The following is a 19,322-nucleotide window of genomic DNA, read 5'->3' on the forward strand; positions in this document are numbered from 1 at the left end:
GTAAGTTACCAGTTCTACAACTCCTGCCCTATGTTCTGCGACCCTAGAATAAAGATTGCGAGACGTCATCCCGACGTACGCAGATGCACATCGTGCACAACTATATTTATAAACTAGGGACGCTCGCATATGCAGAGGGAGAGTATCTTTGTACCTAAAAAAATAACCGATTTTAAAATGGTTGACCAATATGACACGAAGATTAACATTTGCGAAATACTTAGAAAATAACAGTTTTAGCTCTCTTGACATAGTTTCGGATGCAGGGCCGAAATATGGAAGAGAGCAATAANATCATTACTTTAAGTACGCAATTTTTACTCTATCTTACCACGCCTCTATAACTTCATCATCAACAACCAAAGCCCATCACCACACTATCCCATTTTCATCATTCTATCATTATTATTATTAATATCATTATCATTATTATTTATTATTATTATTAACAATAATAATAATAATAACAATATTATTATTATTATTATTATTATTATTATTATTATTATTATTATTATTATTATTATTATTATTATTATTATTATTATTATTATTAATATCATTACAAGATTACGTTTCAACATAAAATTGGTTTTGCATATCAATTCTGAAATTGATATAAGCTATTTTTTAAATTTTTATATATATATTCATTTTTCGAGATTGAATGGTTCAGATAAAGGCGTTTTTATAAATCGCAAACCGTATATATGATTATCAGCAGGACCAATGAGAAGAACACTCAAGTCATAGCTGGCATGGGCAATAGTGGACGATGAAATTTTTATCATTATTTGCTAGTACATATTAAGTGAATAAAATTAATTCATGATACAAAAAAATCCTAGTCCAACCGTATAGTATTCTTCGGTATTCAAACACCAATTGTGATGAAGGAAATTCAATAAAACACTGCAGAACAATCCAATCATTTATTAAGTTCTTGATATAGAGGCAAATGCTGTAAAAATGGCGATTACCTTTCGGCCACCAAAAGGTGGCTCGTCTGAATTTCAACAAACTTCCACTGACGACGTATAAATCATATTAAATATACGTTAGGCCAGCCCTGACGCTGCTGTACAGCATGATCAGCAGCCCAATGTAGCCGAAGGCTCCGTAGTTCCTCTTGGATGGATCTAGAACAGTTTTCAATCCATTAATTTTTTGCAGGATAAAATTTTCATGAATAGAAACACGAATTTTATTTTCATATGAAATCTTTTCTCCTCTTGAAACTTCCTAAATGTTTGGGTTTAAATTTTGCAATCCGAGTTCTTCTCTTTTATTGAAATAAATTATTTGTTTCATTAAGTGGTAAAATTGTATTTTTTTTGAGCCAAGGTAGCAACTTTTGAGCTCGGTTACTATTATCTACCAGTCATCGGAGTATTACCAAACATTTATCTACAAATGATCATAATTCTATCCTATCCGGTGTGGGTATATATAGGATATATATAGGATTTGACAGAACCCAAACCCATACCCAACACATACTACATTTGATGTAGTATCCTGTTCTAATCTAATCTCCGGCGTTATAGTATCCTACATATCCTACCTCCGGTGTAGTATCCTACATATCCTACCTCCGGTGTAGTATCCTACATATCCTACCTCCGGTGTAGTATCCTACTTATCCTATCTCCGGTGTTGTATCCTACTTACCCTCCCTCCGGTGTTGTATCCTACTTATCCTACCTCCATTGGCGTAGACCACGCGGCTGGCGATCCAGAGGAGCCCAGCGGCGGCGCACAGACAGCTCTGGTACATGCCCCCCAGCAACAGCAAACATAGGAAGCTAGGGTAGACCTCCAGTCTGTGGGCAGGGACATTAATATAGCTTAGCGGTGTATGTGTTGAATAAGCTGTTGGACCCATGGTTGAACTATATAGGGTTGACCCACGAGAAGTTCCGTCTTTCAGTTCAGCTTTCTTGTTACGTCACGTAGAGCGAGAAACGTAAACAAACCCGCCATTCCCATGACGGATTGGTTGACTGGTTTGATCGCATTTCGGTGATTGGTTAATGCCCGTGACGTCACTGAGGTCAGTGACGTCACAGGCGAACAACGAACTACATCCGCAAAAAAATGGGCTTCTGATGGGTCAACCTTATACTAGTTCAACCATGGTTAGACCTGTCGAAGATTCTGAAAATCGCAGGATATTCGCGGCTTGTTGTGGGTCTCGAAGACGCAACTCACTGCTCCGATTTTGCTGCGTTTAATTGAGCACACATTTGACCAGAACTGTCGCAGGCAGCTAAGATCAAACCCATAGCTCACTGATACAAACCTAGTACTCTGGAACTGTAGCTACTGGATTATCCTGCCCAGCTACATTTAAATCTAATTCTGAATCAAAATGATCGCCTAATTTAAATGACATAACTTTATCAAAAAATATCAAGCGCCGAGAAACAGGGTATAAATTACGTAGAGCTGATAGAAATCTTGACAGTGGCATTAATGAGATTAATTCAAATCATGAAAGTCATATTACAGTAGATGAAATATCTTACGGGTTTTGGAAAATATTTTTAAAAAGGCTGAATGCAGCAGAAATATCAAGTAAATCTATTGTTCAGGGTACATACTAATAGTGTTTTGATTTGTACCCATACTGTTTCCATGCATCATATAATGTGACCGAAATGCGTAGCATCACATTCAAGAACATATGCCAGTCGGCAGTGATAAGCACCAGCTTTATCTTTATCTGATAATAAGAGGCAGATCTTCGTCCCTCTGTTACCAAAGTATACAGAAATAAATAAAATACATCTTAACGTATACATCTTAACGTATACATAGATCTTGACGTACTTCAAGGCCTTGTCGCGTGAAGTTGACAGAGTACTTATACCTCCTGATTGCTTCAAAACTAAAGACTTAATTAGCTTTATGAATATTTTTTCAAATTTCGTTCAAGAGAAAGATGCAGTAGAGAGTATAAATTTCAAATAATTAGCATTGTGGATAGGAGAAAGGATCTAATTCATGAATTCCTAATTCCATCTCGTAGAAAAGAATTCCCTATCACATCCCTAGAGGTTTATTGCCTTTTTCGACATGGTGTTTGAAAAGGTTACCTATGAATTAACCCTCTGTTTATAGATAAATTAACAGCTGCCAATGCTATTCTCGTCTATTAGCTTGGCAACGAAAGCCTCTGTCGTAGACAGGTTCAACCTCTCGATCAATAATATTTTGAGGCAACCTGATATACCATCGAAGCAGTACGGTTCCTTATATCAATACTTATGCACCTCGTTGTCATTCCCCAACATGACTGAAACATATAATCACATACACAAACTGATCGTGACAACGATTGATACATCCATAAAACAAATGATTAACTTTACAGTACTTGCTACATTAATTTTGCTTTGGCCTTACGTGTTCTGGTGCGCTCGCTGGTAGCAGTTGAAGAGGTTGTCCTTATCGCTGTACATCGTCGGGTATTTGATGCCGGTCTTCTTGCGCATCTTGCCGACCTGAGTCAAGTGAATAGTGAACTAAAATGTCACCATAGTGAACAAAACGCAATGAAAGACAAAAATCGTATCCTAAGCATGTTGGAACGGTAGTGCGATTCGATATTTAAAAAATATAACTCAGTACTCACTGCAGTGAGTGACAGAGAGCACATTTTCTCGTCGACGAAAACTTGAAGTCACAGACGGACAGACAGACGGACGGACAGACTGACATAGCGAGCACAATAGTGCATTTTTTCCATAAATGAGAAAATGCGCTAATAAACGTCATTTCTTTCGGCGTCAGTGACCCAAATATCATGTTAACTTGCACGCATGTTAACGAATGAGAATTATACAAGTATATATCAAAAGACATCTGAATAATATTATAATTTAATACTTAGGACGGTTCACGACACCTGCATGCCGAGCCACATGAGCAGGAAGTAGGACAGAGCAGCCACGATGATGCAGTAGCCGTAGCCCTCAGGTACCTTCAGCCTCACCATGTCAGCCATGCTTAACGATGTCTTACTGTATTTAGAGGGACATTCATTGAAATAACTCGTTATAATAAGGTTAATAATGTAAATATGTTTAATTAATAGAATTGCTAAAAAGGGTAAAGTGACACTAATGAAAATAATGTGTTTGATAAGGTTTTAAATGGTAAAACTATAATAGTATTTGTCCCTTCAATTGCTAAAGGAAGTCGGGTCCCTGTAGGGAATAACAATTTCTCAACGATCAAGTCACCAAAATAAAATTTTTTATAATAAAAAATAAGAAGTGTATGAGACACGATCCCGACGTACCTAATAAACGAATTTACTTACAGTTATTCAGTGAATTACGGAGGCTATTCCAGTTAAACATCAATATTATTGGCTATAGCGAAAATTTTTTAATGTAGGAACTGTATGCTTCAATTATAATTCAATTGCGAGGTTAACATTGTTAAATGAAGGGAAAATTCGATGGCTTGTATAGTAAAGGGTTATTAATTAGGGAAATATTAAAAGCAATATAATTCATTGTAGTTGTATGTATCTTATATTACTCAGTCATTACCGTCTAAGTCTCGTAGCTTATTCGTGAACTGCAAATACTAATAAATCATTCATAATCTCTAATGATATATTTTAATTCACTCATAACTTTCAGGGATAAGTGAACTTTCAACGACGAGATGTCTATTAATTACCTTCAATGTTTAGTTATTCTTTCATTGCATAATCGATTTGTTGTTCTTTAATTACCATCGTCGATTAGTTATTCATTCATTACCTTAATCTATTAGCTACTCATTCATCACCTTCATATATTAAGTAATCATTCATTACCTTCATTAATTATTTCCTCAGTTATTAGCTTAATCGATTGGTTACTCATTTATTACATTTATCAATTAGATAGTCATTCACTACCCTCATCGATAATTTCGTTATTCATTACCTTCATCTATTAGCTACTCATTCATCACCTTCATATATTAGGTAATCATTCATTACCTTCATCAATTAGTTACTCAGTTATTAGCTTCATCGATTGGTTACCTCATTTATTACATTTATCAATTAGCCAGTCATTCACTACCCTTATCGATTATTTCATCATTCATTACCTTCAGATGACGAAGAAAAATCAGTCAACCTTCAACTGGTCTGCCCTGCGCGACGTCTCTCTCTTGAATGACTTGCAGCATCCAGACTCACCCGAGTCAATCTCATACATAATCAATGCTTCACTTATAATCATTGCATCATTGGTTCACTTATAATGTTAGCTTCACTTATCAGACGCTGATAACAGTGTCGTTACCGCAGACAAATGATCTGATTACTTAGCTACAGAGCACTGTAATGAATGATGCAGGTACAGAACACTGTAATGAATGATGCAGGTACAGAACACTGTAATGAATGATGCAGGTACAGAACACTGTAATGAATGATGCAGGTACAGAACATTGAATAATGTAGAAATAATGTGGTATAATAAATTATTTACGACTGGTTAGGTTCGAGATGCATCTGCAAATCCGAAGCGTGAAATGGTAGCAAAAACTCCAATGAGCTACAAAATCATAATCCAAGCCCTTACTTTCTCTTGAAAGTATTTAATTTGCTCACAATACTTTCTTGTGAAAAATACGAGTATAAGGTACTGTAGATCGCGATAACACTCAGAGAAATCGATGAGACGCTGTCGAAATTTCGATGCGATTTTGCGCTTATGTGGGTCATTTTAACACAGTTTAGTAAGGAAAAAACGTATCAGTGATACACGCAGTCAGTATGTCATTATTCGGAATATATGTATCAAATTAAAAAAGATTGCCGTTTCGCGCTAGCTATTCCAGTAAGTCTTATGGGTCGTAAAGCCATATGGTATCTAAATGAACTCTGGAATGCCGCGAGGATTCTATCTCGTAACCTCTACACTGTCAGTGAATTTTCAGCTGTTTCCAGGAATGAAGTGGGGCAAGCAAAGTAGAATGGCTAACAATATTTATTATTCGGAGAGAGAATGGCAAATAAATCAACCACGCCTGAGCTCAGCCGACCGTCACCCGATCTCTCGCCCACTTACAGGTTCCCTGTAAATTACAGAAAAAGAGAAAGTGAATAGATTTAAAGTAAGGAACAAAGTATAGATTTATAGATTATTTTAGCACTTAAATTCATTACACTACACTTATTGGCGAGGCCAATAAGTGTAGAAAAGAGACTACTAAATCAGGTTCCTTAGAGTCCCCAAAATAGTATAAGGCCAGGAATCAAGTGGCCAACCCTTTCCCGTACCTCGAATAGTTCGTAGGATCGAAGTGCAATGAAGGCCTCCAGTAGTAGACTCCGGGACCGTCTCCACATGGGAGACGGTCCCAGTAGTAGACTCCGGGACCGCCTCACTCCGGGACCATCTCCGTCTCAGGTAAGCGCGTGTGGCAGGTGGAGTAGAGCGGCAGCGTAAGGTGTGCTCTGGGCCCTTTCAAAAAAAAATTAAGAGATCGTAAGTTCATCAGCCAATCATTGACGGCCTTTCAAGCAAAATCCACCAATCATAGACAAAAAAAATAGAGCGTAAGTACTTACGTTCACTTAGCGATTTTTAAAACTATGGCCCCAGAGGTCAGTAGATGGTTACTTGGTTAAGATGAGGCGCGTCACCGACTGAAGTATTGGCGCCCAGTAGATGGTCTAGTATAGGAAGACTAAAGGGAACCGAGCAGGCCTCGCAGTTTTCTTCTCAAGACGGAAATTTAAAGAAGAGGGGAAAATAATTGGCCACAAGAAATCTTTACTGAATTGATTATGAAAATCTAGTACCGTCACAATGTAAAATTGTGCAGAATAAAATTGAAAATCGCATATGAAAACAATTCCTGATGAGCCAATTTGAGTTTACATTTTGTTACGCATAAAATGTGCATTACTCAATTTCGGAATTTATGCAATTGAATTTTTTTCCCTTGAAGGTTAAGTTCTCAAATCGGCCGACTCAAAATATTTGCGAGCACGGATATTTTCAACTATAATCCTGAGAAATTTGTGTTTGGAAGACACTTCAAAGTGATTTACCCAAGACAAAATTCAAATGTAAAATTAGGAGAGCTTATGTTCGTTCCTAATTACAGACCTGAAACTAAATAATAGGGCAGGTACTCAATTCATACCAACAAAAGTTTTCCAACGGTCGTAAAGAAATTTATTATTTACATTAGTTCACAGCCATCACCGAGCAGTCTTCTCCAAATTCCAAAATAAAGACCTGCAATTTTTTATTGAGCAGCTAGCAGCATGAGCGTTCGTGATCATAAATGCTATGATAACACAGACAAACTTTAAGCAAAACATAATATCTGGTTATTTATTTACATAATAACACTTAAATAACGTATTTAAATAGATTCATAGCTGAAGTTGTCTGGAAATCCCCAAACTTATTCGAGGCGTTTTAGAGTTTGTGCGCGGAATTAAAGAATATTGAAAATATTAGTGAGAATATTATAGGATATTATATATCATTTGTTCGCTATTTAAGTTGGAGAAAATTTAGTAGGCTTCACAATACGCAACTGACGACAGCAAGACACAGACTTGTTCATTAGCATCGTTCCCATTTTATGTGGGAGATTAATTAGAAATTTTACCGATTCATGTTCCAATTAATTGAAATTATGTTCCGTTTTACTGTAACGGAGACCTTAGAGATTAAGTTAGATTAAGTATTGATTTCGAGAGAAATTTTGAAGCATTAGGGGCTCAACTTTTGACTGGCTTATATGATACGGAGGTGACTTAAATGGTGTTCTAGGCTACTGTATTGCCCGCAGTGACCAGAGTGCAATTTCACTTCCTATCATCTTTTTGATTTAATGCATGCTATGGGCCCTTTATCATGATTAATGCATGCCACGTTACTATTTGGTTTGACCCAACTTTAAGACGTCTCTGACGCATTAATTAAACTTGGCAGTATTGCCGGCTTTCTAGCCTATTAACTTTGCGCCCTGTGGGGCTTTAACCCTATTAATTTAGTCACGTTGGGTCTACCAAGTCATTTATTAACATACTAACCATTGCACTCAATTACACTTGCAAACACCTATGTACCTCTAAACGGCTTCCAAGCCACTTCTAAATTTACCCCAGCGGTAATAAATTAGAAGGTTAGTCGCGAATATTTATTCTTAATTTTTAATAAATTGCTCAATATATCTTGATCCTCATAATGATAAATTGCATACGATACAATAGCACTTGCTGATCAATCTAATCTTAGTTTGTAACTGTCAATATACAGTATAACCTCCGGTATATCCTCATACGTCGCATCTCTTTGCCGTGTGATTCAAGCCTCCAGTGCAGCCAGCGCGACATTATTTCTGCTGTACGCGTTATTTCATTTGAGGTTAGATTGGGAATATGCGTTCACTGTCAAGTTTTGTACCGCTGAATTGGAATTTCTGAGCATAATTGATCAAATCGATTCTCAAGCTTTGGCATTCATTAAGTAAGGTTTCTTTTTCTAATTTCAGTTTCCTCAACTGCATCCACTGCAGTTCCGGTTTTCTACTTCTCTGGATCCGAAGCTTATCCTTTGGAGTTTCAATAAAATTGTTAGCAGTTATGTTTGTATAAATTCCTTACAGATTAATTTTTTGGAATGGAACTAGAATTATCATTTGAATTTATGTTATTCACATAATAAAATACTCCGGACGACATTTTTTTACATTACTCTGAATTCCAAACATAGTGTCGATTTTATTGTAATATTTGTATTTATTGTATTGTGCACAGCACCTAGATCGAGAGTATGACCTTCGTTATAATATGCTAATTTTAAAATGAATAACATTATACAAATCTTTATTCATATGTTAATGCAACTTTCTCCTCGGCAGGATCTCGATAAAAACAATGGATCGCCACACAATCATCCAGTCGATGCTCACAGCTGCTATATACCTAGCCACAGCAGCTGTCATTTGTTCTGCTACTGTTTACCAGACAGTTATTCGTGATGTGCAACTGTCCGGTCCTAATATAATCACAATTGACGTTGTTAACGAATGTAAGTTTATTAGAAGCCATTTAAGTATCTTTGAATGAGTCTTAAAATAATGAATAAAAAACTGTTTTTATCATTTTCTCGGCATCTGCAATAAATTTAATCTCGTATCGTAACGCAGACTCATGCAGAGCTCGTTGCGGCTCACAAAGCAACTGTACGGGCGCCTCCTACGACGCCGTGGCTGACGTCTGCCTCATGACGAACGCGAGCCCCGCCAGCGTCACAGTGCGTCAACTGCTGGACTCCACGGCCTTCTTCAAGTTCGGTGAGTGTCTTAAAAAGCCAACATACCGTGATCAATGGCACTAAATCCTTTATAGCTGGTATATAAATAAATATATTTCGTTTTCAGAATTTAAATGTCACGAATAAATCTATTCAACAAGTGGTGTTATTCTTGCCTTTTGGCCGGTAAAGTTGGCTTGGAGCCTTGGACCGTCACCGTCAAAAATTTCGAACTTCAACTGCCTTTAATTTTGCATTGAATTGAATATTGAGTATCAAAGTATTAAGCTACATAAAAAAGACGACCAAAGCCATCACTTCCACCCACAGTGTTTACTCCACTGCCTGAGGTCTTCCTGAGCGAAGGATCTGCCAAGGGATCGCTTGCCAACCAGAGGACGCTGTGTGGTGCGATGGACGGCGTTCCTCTCATCATCAACTCACGGGAGGTTTTGAACATCGCCAAGGAAGTCATGAGTAAGTGACTTTTTCTGTGACTTTTGCAGACAGTGGAATTTCTGCTCGAGACTTTAGCGATCGAATCTTTCGTAATTTTTCATAAGCTTAAATAGACATGAGCTTTGGTAGATAGAAAGACATTGATCAGTATTCGCTACATCTTTAATTGAAGCTTTACAGCATTAGGCTTTGACTGCTTAGCTTCCCTCTAACTCAGTATGTTCGGTTATAACTAATGTCATTTGACAGTGAGACGCATAGATATGAGTCTTCTTCATAGCACTCAATCCTATATAGCCGATGTATTGATTAACCTAAACCAAAATTTGACAAAATATATTTATTTTCATTTTACATATGCACCAGGAGTGCGTTCTGCTTTGCGAACCGAAAAATTTGCTTGGACAGTCGCCGTCAAGAGTCCGAACGGATCGTACATTTGGCCCGATGGCACGTACCTGAACACATCGATCTTCTACGGAGTTGACACCAATCATGTCTTTTTCACCGGACCGGCCTCTTTCCTGCTAGACTCGGGCAAGCTCTTCGTGAATGTAGCCCAGGGAATATCAGGAAAAGTACCAGCGTTGTGCGCTAAATCAAAAGTTTAAATCCATCACAAACTTGATGTTCGGTTGAACAAATTTGAAGATTGGTGTTAATCCTGCCTGAATTGTTGGTCCACTGAATTAAGATGGATATTTTCACCCGTAGTGACCCACCACATTATAGGCCACTAAAACTAGCAGCTGTACCACATTTGCCGACGTATGTGAGCTAAAGAATTTAATCTAATATATTTGACTGACATGTACGGCAGCGTGAAGGTTATGCAGGACTAGAAAAATTGATTAACAATGCATAGAAGCCCCTTTATTATGAATTCTGAATAGCATATGCTATCAGCCTATTGCTGTACTCTAACAATTTTGATCTTCTGGAATTAGTTTATTTGTGTTTTGCCACGTGTTAATCTGTATTAATACTAAAGAATTATTTCATGTGTGCTATCCTCGTAATATTCCTGTATTTTCATCCACATTTTGTGTTTTTTTTCGAGGGATATTTCTGTTTTTTTCTGCGAAATCGTTTCGTAAATGTTTTTGTTGTACATCTAAATTGATAGTCTGAATAAAATCTTTGGGGCTTTTTCTCTTGATTTCTCTGTACAGATATTTTGGGAAAACTTTTTAGGTGATTTTTTTCGACTTTTCTGTTGATATATTTTTGATCTAACTTCAAGATGGCTTCCATCTTGATATGACTGAATTGACATTCTCAAATAATTTTGTAGTTGTTTTCTTATCGATATTTCCGTATTAATCTTCTAGAACAATTTTATGTGTGCTTTCCACGTTCGCCATAACACAGCGGGCAGTGATCATACATTCGTCCCTTCTTCATACATTAGTCCCTTCATCGTGCATTCACTATTAGCGTTTTTTAAATCTAATGAGTCACATTTGCACGAGGGACTTAAATTTAAATGTCTACTCACAATACCATCATGGAAATATCTCTGAAGTGTGCACCAGTGTTATAAAAATAACGATTTTATTTAGTTTAAGCCGGTATCCGGAATACATAGTTCAAACGTCTATTGTGTATGTTGAAATTGTGCTGAGCAACGAAATATTGTCTCCGTATTAGTCGGCGATTCAAGCTACAAAGTCCACCTGCACAGTATTGTCAATATCTTGTCATGATCAGGTCTAAGTTAATACAACTGACTGCCACGTATCGTTCAATTATTGTGCTTCTAACTTCGAAAAAACTTTTCTCGAATATCAGGGGAAAATAATTAATAGAAAAATAATACGGAATCGGTCTTTACATTTGCCCATAATTAATTAATACCACCATAAATTTTCCATTAACCTCGATTTCTAATTTTCATTCATTGATATTCATTAACTATATTGGGAATTTCTAAGAAATTCAATAAAAATGAACGTATAAGTTATGAGCAGAACATATTTGTAATAATTTTTATCTATGGTACTGCGTTTTCTACCACCACCATTTATATCATTGTGTATTGACTCATTTATTCTTGGATATTTCCAATTTTGACGATGGAAATTCCTCTTCATTGTATTTGCGATTTTTTATACATAAAACGCTTTATATTTGTCTTGATAATGCATATATATTGCGTGTGTTTAGAATATGAACAAATACACGTTGATCATTAGGCAATACATTTATATTATGATGACTCTTTTACTGACACCGCACAAGATTTCGATTTAATATCTTAAGGATCTCTTTCGATGCATCTCAAGACTAAAGTGTGAATTATCGAGTGTTATATATCTTGCATTTCTAAAATATCGATTTATGTGTTCATTATTTGTACTTTTTAAGGCTCCGAAACTTTCCATTTGGGTATTGATATTTATATCAATGCGGTTAAAAATCCGACATGATAGTGTGTCAATAGAAACTTCATGTATTTATAATATTTTTAGTGTTTTTTTGTCATGGATAAAGTTTGCATTCATCGAAAAATTTTGTTTTCTGTTCATAGAATTCGAAATTTCTATTGATGCGCAACATTGCTTGCACAAATGCCGCTCAAAACGATCTTGTTAACATAAGTAATGTTAGTGCTAAATTTCAGCTTCACAGTCATGTCTTTCACGATTCATTTGTCAACGATCTTAGTATGAGTCACGATCTTAATATGAGTCACGACCTTAATATGAGTCACGATCTTAATATGAGTCACGATCTTAAATCTTAATATGAGTCACGATCATAATATGAGTCACCATCTTAATATGAGTCACGATCTTAATATGAGTCACGATCTTAATATGAGTCACGATCATAATATGAGTCACCATCTTAATATGAGTCACGATTTAAATATGAGATCGATATATTATATCGATGCTGTCTGGCAATTTAGGTATCCTATTCACAATGGGATATAGATATACGTATCTATTTTATTTATGTATTTGATAGGATATATATTGCGTTCCAGTGTTACTAAACAACACAGTGTCATCAGCAATAACGTCAAAATATCTCGTGGTACATTACATATTTTAAAGTATGTCTTTATTTTATAGTATATTTTTTAGAGCATAGCATTTCCAATGCCATGCTCTAAATATTTCTAAAAAATCTAAATATTTCTAGGCAGGATTAGGGCGTATCGCAAAACGACTCTGGATTTAAAAAAGTAATTGTTTTTTAATTGTTTTTCGATTATGTTTAAATTGAATTTTGATGTAAAATGTAAGCTCAAAAAATCTTTCAAATTTCAAATGAAACTTAAATGTAGGTTCTTACTAATACGAGGGTTTGAAAAAGTCTTTATTAATTTAATATTTTTTTGTAGAGGCATTACCTGCATACCTGCCCAGACTAATCGATGCTTTAACTCAAATTTCTAAGAATATCTACCCCCTGCACCACTGTAATTATAAAATTCAAATAAGGCTGAAATCGTATTAAGGCTAAATTTTTTTCTTGCTGGAAATTATACCGAAAGAATAATTGAAAATTCTGGTAAGAATACAATGATAATGGAAATAGAAAATATAACTTGAACGGCTCCATTCATACTGCTTATTTTGGAAACATAACAACTTAATTTAATTCATAGATTTTGGCTACGTTGAATTTGTTACTGTTCACGAAATAAATTATCCGTCACCAGTATTGAAAATTTGTGTCCACATTTGCTAGATGTCGACATATAATAAATAAAACAGACAGCAATCGTGGAATAATTACCAGACACATAACTTCTTCAGATGCCAACTAATAATATGAAGTGTCGATCATTTAGATTTCCTGGACAATCTTTTGCTGGATAACTTCAGGCCATAAAACTTTATTAGGCTCATTCAATACCGCTTGCTGTGACTAATTTCCTTTGCAAGTGTTGAAAATTCACGAATTTATTTTGCTCACAGAAAAATTGCTTCAATATTAATTTGTTCAAGGATATATTTAGTGGGAGTTAATGAACTTTATTTCTTCGAGTTTATCGTTCGTCAAGTTTATCTAAATATGATGATGAAACTGTTTATATCCCAGAAGTTTTCATTCTCACGTAAAGTTATTCTGCACACTGATTTGTGCAGATTTTGAATAATATTGATGGCAAAAATTTTCCAACGTTTAAAAAAGAAAGGTTGTAATTTTTTATTTTGTATACTCTCTCTCCATAGATTACTCGGCAATTCGCATTTAAACGTAGTTATTCAAATCTTTAAATTAAGTCGGAAATCAGAATTTTCTAAATCAATATGACGATTTAAGTTAATTTTTTTATTGAATTCAAATTATTTTATTACGCCGATTATAGCGGTGAATTTCATCAACACTGTAGAAATGAAAAATTTTACATCGTTGGCTCTTTTTAAGTTAGTGTGGTTTGAAAATGTATTTAAAGTAGTTCATGCATTGCCAAATGGGAGAAAGCAGCACAGATTTTTTATTATCCTGGGTGTTTTACGTCGAGGGAATCGTCATCATTCTAGGGTTTGGGTCGCTTAATAATAATAATCGACCGTTCATAGTTGAATTCCATGCGATTGATTATTCTTTATACATTACAGGACATTTAGGTAATTATTGTGAGCTCTCATTCTGTGCACGTCATGCTGACAACACGACGCTTAAATGCATTAGTAAATAGTAATGCATCCAGTAGTAGACTCCGGGACCGTCTCCACATGTATTGCTCCGGGACCGTCTCCACATGTAATGCTCCGTGACCGTCGACCGTCTCAGGTAAGCGCGTGTGGCAGGTGGAGTAGAGCGGTAGCGTAAGGTGTGCTCTAGGCCGGTTACTTGGTTAAGGGGACCGTTTCGCCTAAAATTTTCAATTATGGCGTTTTCCGGTTTTTGTGCTCATCTGAAAGCTGGAATTCTGCTCTTTCCAATGGTACCACTGCCATCGCTGTACGCCAATATTTACGTTCATGACGTCTCTTTAAAGGGAAGCGGGTGGGAGAGTTCTTTAAGTAATTAGATATAAAGTAATTAGCTGCTGAAATATTTGAATATGGTTTCTACTTGAGTTGTGCTGCAGTTACATGCTTAGTCTCATCTTAAAGCTGACATTCTGAGCTTTTCAACGATACCACTGCGATCCTTGTACGTCAATACTGACGCACACGGCCTGGCTTTAAATGGGGGCGGGGGTGGAGTTCCTTCACTAAATAGACCTAAGAAAATTAGAGCGGCAAGACTACATATTTTGGTGTATCTGGCATCTGAGCTCAGTTACCCTCCTAACTTTGTACGTAGAGGTGCGCTACAAGTTGCTGCTAGCATCCTTGAGTGGATTAAGCTACAGAAGCCTGTAGTTTGGTATCCATGCTACATTGAGTGCCTATTTCGAGGCGCACGAAACTTTGTCGCGCCGTCCTGAAAAGTTCAACTTATTGTCACGGAAAACCTATCTCCTCCTGCAGTTTTCAAGCTACAGCAATGGGAGATATATCATTCGATTCTTAAGGAATAGCTCTACAAACTGCGTGTATAGTTTTTCCTATTTCATTATAGTTTGATTATATACTGGAAAAAAGGGGAGGGGGGGGAGAATTTTTGTTTTTTTCTTTAAATCCCCCTCCATCAGGAACAAATTCGAAATTGAAAAAACTGAACACGTGAACGCTAGATATGGTCTTTACGGATCGAATGACATGTGTCTCGACCTTGTAGCATATATACTGTAGGAGGAGATAGATTTCTAAAGTACCCCTTTATTTCTTCGTTTTCTATTAATTTCACGTTTTCTTTCGTTTTTTTTCGAAAAATTCACACGAACAAAAACAATTTTGTTTTACATTTTACATATGTGTACCGAATTTCAGAATGATCCGCCCAAAGGTATACGATTTATTATTTGCGCGAGACGCGTCACCGACTGAAGTATTGGCGCCCAGTAGATGGTCTAGTATAGGAAGACTAAAGGGGACCGAGCAGGCCTCGCAGTTTTCTTCTCAAGACGGAAATTTAAAGAAGACGAGAAAATAATTGGCCACAAGAATTCTTTACTGAATTGATTATGAAAATCTAGTACCGTCACAATGTAAAATTGTGCAATATGACCCATCCATCTTTAATTGTACCTTACACTCCCATCTTTTTACCAAGTTTTCAAAATTCCTCCGTTCAGAAATACGAAATACATTTATGAAATAAAAGTACAGCCTTTTATCATAAATGCTAACCATGGTTGGCATTTACACCCGGTCGTCGTTTCTTACTCCTAATGCAATCCACACCCGTCTTCTTGTAAATACCACTTTCTTGTTTAGTCTCGACCTTTATTGTTCGTTAGCGAGGCAGAACGATGCAAAAAAATTAACACACGACCCAAATAGAATTGAATTGCATTATCTATGGTAAAAGTATTCCGAATTTTATTTTACGCATTCGATAATTCCGGACACGGTTGATTGTGCGCGGTCCGAGTTCCGACTATATACTTCAGTCTTCAGTACGTCAGGAAGAGGCAGGGGTTAGATTGAGTGGTACACTGACTGAGCGCTCGTTAATCGTCAATAATTGTTCTTCAGTTCATTTTTTGGAGCACGCTCTTGAGATATGGCATCTCGATGGCTAAGAACAAAAACGGGTGAGCTTTCACTTATGTATCTATCATCTAGGTATCTATAATAATAATTATTTATTTTTTACAAATATCCATGTTAAGAATAATTTTAGCTTAGAATTGATATTGTTAAGCTTGATGTCATGATGTAGCATCATTGGCATTGCTATAACACTAATGGGTGATTGATCTAGATCCCAAGCCCTAAACTAGAATAGCTTTATAGCTCGGTTGTGCAAATGTTAGGTACATTGTCAATTTGTCATTCATAGATGAGCTTGCTTACTGTGCTGTGTATGTTGGTAGAGACTAGAGAAGTGTTAGATCTCTTGGATGCTCTTGCTAGCTGCTAAGTTCTACATTTTAATGCAATTTTTTCTTGCTGATGAAACCATTTTTACTAGAATTAGGATAAATTTAGTTTCACATTGGCTCTTTCTGTTGATAAGTAAGCTTGTTCACTGACTAGACTAAAGCCTTTAGACTTTAGTCTAGGTGAATGGTGAACACTGCCTTTAGTAAAGACAATGTTTCCTTTTATTTCCAAATATGTGGACAGTAGAAGCAAATGATCTGATGTTGGGTTATCATGTGCATGCCTCGTGATTGAAATATTAATCTGATAGTAACAACCTTTTAGTTTTTAATATATGGCTATACACTTACGTTTTAAAAATTAAGTACTTAATTTTTGGTCTAACAGGCACACAGGAACTTTTTGAAATCATTTTGGCAGAAATATTTCTGAATCAATCCAGCAGTACACATGAACACAAAAGAGCTATCCACTTGCAAAGAAAAATATTATAATTTTTATGAGTCTTTAAGTCATGAAAGTTTTTTTTTTTTTTGGCCCTCCAAATTCAGGGCTGCTTGTTGCTTACCTATATTTGTTTAAATATTTATAACTGAACTGATATGTTAAAATAAAATGATATAAGTACTCAGCAGTCAGCAATAAGTTAACAAAACTTGGTTATCAGCTCCTATTAAGCCTTAAGGTATATTTAATCCATTGTGTTTATAAATCTTGTACTTTCAGTGCCGCAGTTGTTCCGGCAAGCTTGTAATGAGATTCCTGAAGTGATGGGAGCTGGTGTTTTTGGCCTCCTGGGTAAGAGTCTGTATTGTATAAGTATATATTGTAATTCTTGCCTGTTTTCTTTCAAATCAATTATCTCAGCCAATTGATCCATTATTATGAACTAAAATATTGTTCATGTTGTAATTTGTTCATAGCTCAATTAAGCTTCTCCATCATATTAAATAATGGCTTTTTAGCTTCGATTGAATCATGCTGCAATTACTTAAATGTAGAAATATGATAGTGTTGACATAAATAAACATGAAATTTCTTAGATTATCATGCCCTAACTTGTCTGAATTTTCAGTTTCACTTCACACAAAAGGTTTAATTAATCTCAAAGACTTTTAAGTTTTGAAATCAATCAAGTAACCTTGATTAAGTCTTACAGGAAAATATTCATAGCAAGTTAATATCAAAAGCATAACTGAAATTAGTCAGACCTATCACCAATGCCTTGTGGGTAAACCCTGCCAATAAGTATAAATACCTTGCAGGCATTTACCATGTGCTGTTTGAATAATGCAGTTACTGTTAGAATAATGCTGTTAATAAGTAAATACACACATGTAAACTAATACATGATTGAAAGTTAAATATTTCTTCTTATTGAATACATTGATGCTACTAGCAAAAATTATATTGATGGATATATTTCATTGTATCAGATGGAAAAGAGCTGCATTGTGTAGTGGTTTATTTATGATGTTGAAACTAAATTTATCAAGTACCTTCATAGGGGGAGTACCTACATCCATTCAAAACTACGTAGCTAGATATTAAAACACAAATTGCATTACAGATCCCATGCAAGGGTCATTAATTTGAACGAATTAATGTTCCAGGTGCTGTGACGCTCACGTACCTCATCATCAGGGACTACAACAAGCCAGGGCGTAATTGTAAGAAGTACAAAATGGAATTTGTTGGTAAGTTTTGTTGTGTTGTATATGATCATAAGTATCATCAAGTCATTTTGGTAACCATGACTTTCAGTTTTTTAACTTATTTGTATCTTCATTATGCTTTGTTTTTTCTCATTTCCAAACAAATAATTCATGACCTTGATTTGTCCTCCCTATTTTCCTTCGTTCATTACATTCAGTAGCTTGCATATCCGATAACTGGGTTATTTGCAGAAGACTTTTTGTAAGAAGCATTTTTTTTTGTTGCAGTGTACCGGCCTGAGTCTCCCTACGTGCAATACCTGAACTTATACGACACTCCAGAGTCGTTGCAGGATTACCAAGAGGACCTCAAACCTTACCTCAAGAGCCGCTGGAACAGAGCTTAATGTTTCTTTTTCGCAGCGATGCGCGTGCACCTATTGTACATTCTTTGAGATTATATTTGCCTTGACAGCTCTGATTTTTCTGCATTAAATTCGAACATAATTTTTCGACAGCCTCACGATAAGCATAACACGATATAAACACGTGTGGTTTATATAATTGGAGCTCATTTTGACAACGTGATGTCGTTGTGTATCGAAACCATCGTTACGCTTCTTAACACGCAAGATATCGAGGACAACGCGGATTATGAAGTAACATTTGTCATCATCATTAAAAATTTCACAATGTACTGACCTTAACTGAATTTGACAACGCTTCAATGTTGAATTTGTTTTATAATCCACAAACCTTGCCACTTTCTTTTGTTTCTGGGTTAATTTAAATCCAGACCGATGTATTAAACTCTAGCCAAAACAAAATGCTAGCGACACGAATGGCGATTGACAAACTAAATTTGCATCTATAATTTATTATTGGAATTCAACAGCGTATATCGCAGATTAATAACGAATTCAAAAGTAATGAAAATAGAAATTCGCCCTTCAATGAAGATATGGTGGATTTTCTCATTCATTTTCTTCTTTCTAATTTTTGAAATAAAA

At 35.9% G+C, this 19,322-nt stretch overlaps 2 protein-coding genes and 1 long non-coding RNA gene across 3 annotated transcripts; 2 read left to right on the forward strand and 1 right to left on the reverse strand.

The window, feature by feature from the left end:
- Nucleotides 1-917: 917 nt before the first annotated feature.
- Nucleotides 918-5,195, reverse strand: LOC108670399 (microsomal glutathione S-transferase 3). Its single transcript, XM_047880502.1, has 6 exons — nt 5,116-5,195; nt 3,911-4,025; nt 3,409-3,506; nt 1,705-1,823; nt 1,621-1,635; nt 918-1,139 (listed from the first exon to the last, which is right to left on the reverse strand). The coding sequence occupies exons 2-6, from the start codon at nt 4,007-4,009 to the stop codon at nt 1,048-1,050; spliced, it is 423 nt and encodes a 140-aa protein (XP_047736458.1). The 5' UTR covers nt 4,010-4,025; nt 5,116-5,195; the 3' UTR covers nt 918-1,047.
- A 2,504-nt stretch (nt 5,196-7,699) lies between these two features.
- Nucleotides 7,700-8,645, forward strand: LOC125177900. The gene is made up of 2 exons (XR_007156709.1): nt 7,700-8,163; nt 8,298-8,645. It is a non-coding gene; the product is annotated as an uncharacterized LOC125177900 (long non-coding RNA).
- Nucleotides 8,646-16,181: 7,536 nt separating this feature from the next.
- On the forward strand, nt 16,182-18,787 carry LOC108670402. Its single transcript, XM_018157870.2, has 4 exons — nt 16,182-16,365; nt 17,384-17,455; nt 18,271-18,354; nt 18,601-18,787. The coding sequence occupies exons 1-4, from the start codon at nt 16,335-16,337 to the stop codon at nt 18,717-18,719; spliced, it is 306 nt and encodes a 101-aa protein (XP_018013359.1). The 5' UTR covers nt 16,182-16,334; the 3' UTR covers nt 18,720-18,787.
- The last annotated feature ends 535 nt before the right edge of the window (nt 18,788-19,322 follow it).

Source organism: Hyalella azteca, unplaced genomic scaffold, assembly GCF_000764305.2.
Source record: "Hyalella azteca isolate HAZT.00-mixed unplaced genomic scaffold, Hazt_2.0.2 contig5516, whole genome shotgun sequence".
Taxonomy (NCBI): domain Eukaryota; kingdom Metazoa; phylum Arthropoda; class Malacostraca; order Amphipoda; family Hyalellidae; genus Hyalella; species Hyalella azteca.

Excerpts from the sequence above, each read along its gene's own strand:
- LOC108670402 (XM_018157870.2), top strand. The coding sequence starts at position 16,335 with ATGGCATCTCGATGGCTAAGAACAAAAACGG. Across the intron at positions 16,366-17,383 it reads ATGGCTAAGAACAAAAACGG|TGCCGCAGTTGTTCCGGCAA; the intron begins GTGAGCTTTCAC and ends TTGTACTTTCAG. Across the intron at positions 18,355-18,600 it reads GTACAAAATGGAATTTGTTG|TGTACCGGCCTGAGTCTCCC; the intron begins GTAAGTTTTGTT and ends TTTTTGTTGCAG.
- LOC108670399 (XM_047880502.1), bottom strand. The coding sequence starts at position 4,009 with ATGGCTGACATGGTGAGGCTGAAGGTACCTGAGGGCTACGGCTACTGC. Across the intron at positions 3,507-3,910 it reads TCATGTGGCTCGGCATGCAG|GTCGGCAAGATGCGCAAGAA; the intron begins GTGTCGTGAACC and ends CACTTGACTCAG. Across the intron at positions 1,824-3,408 it reads CAGCGAGCGCACCAGAACAC|ACTGGAGGTCTACCCTAGCT; the intron begins GTAAGGCCAAAG and ends CCCTGCCCACAG.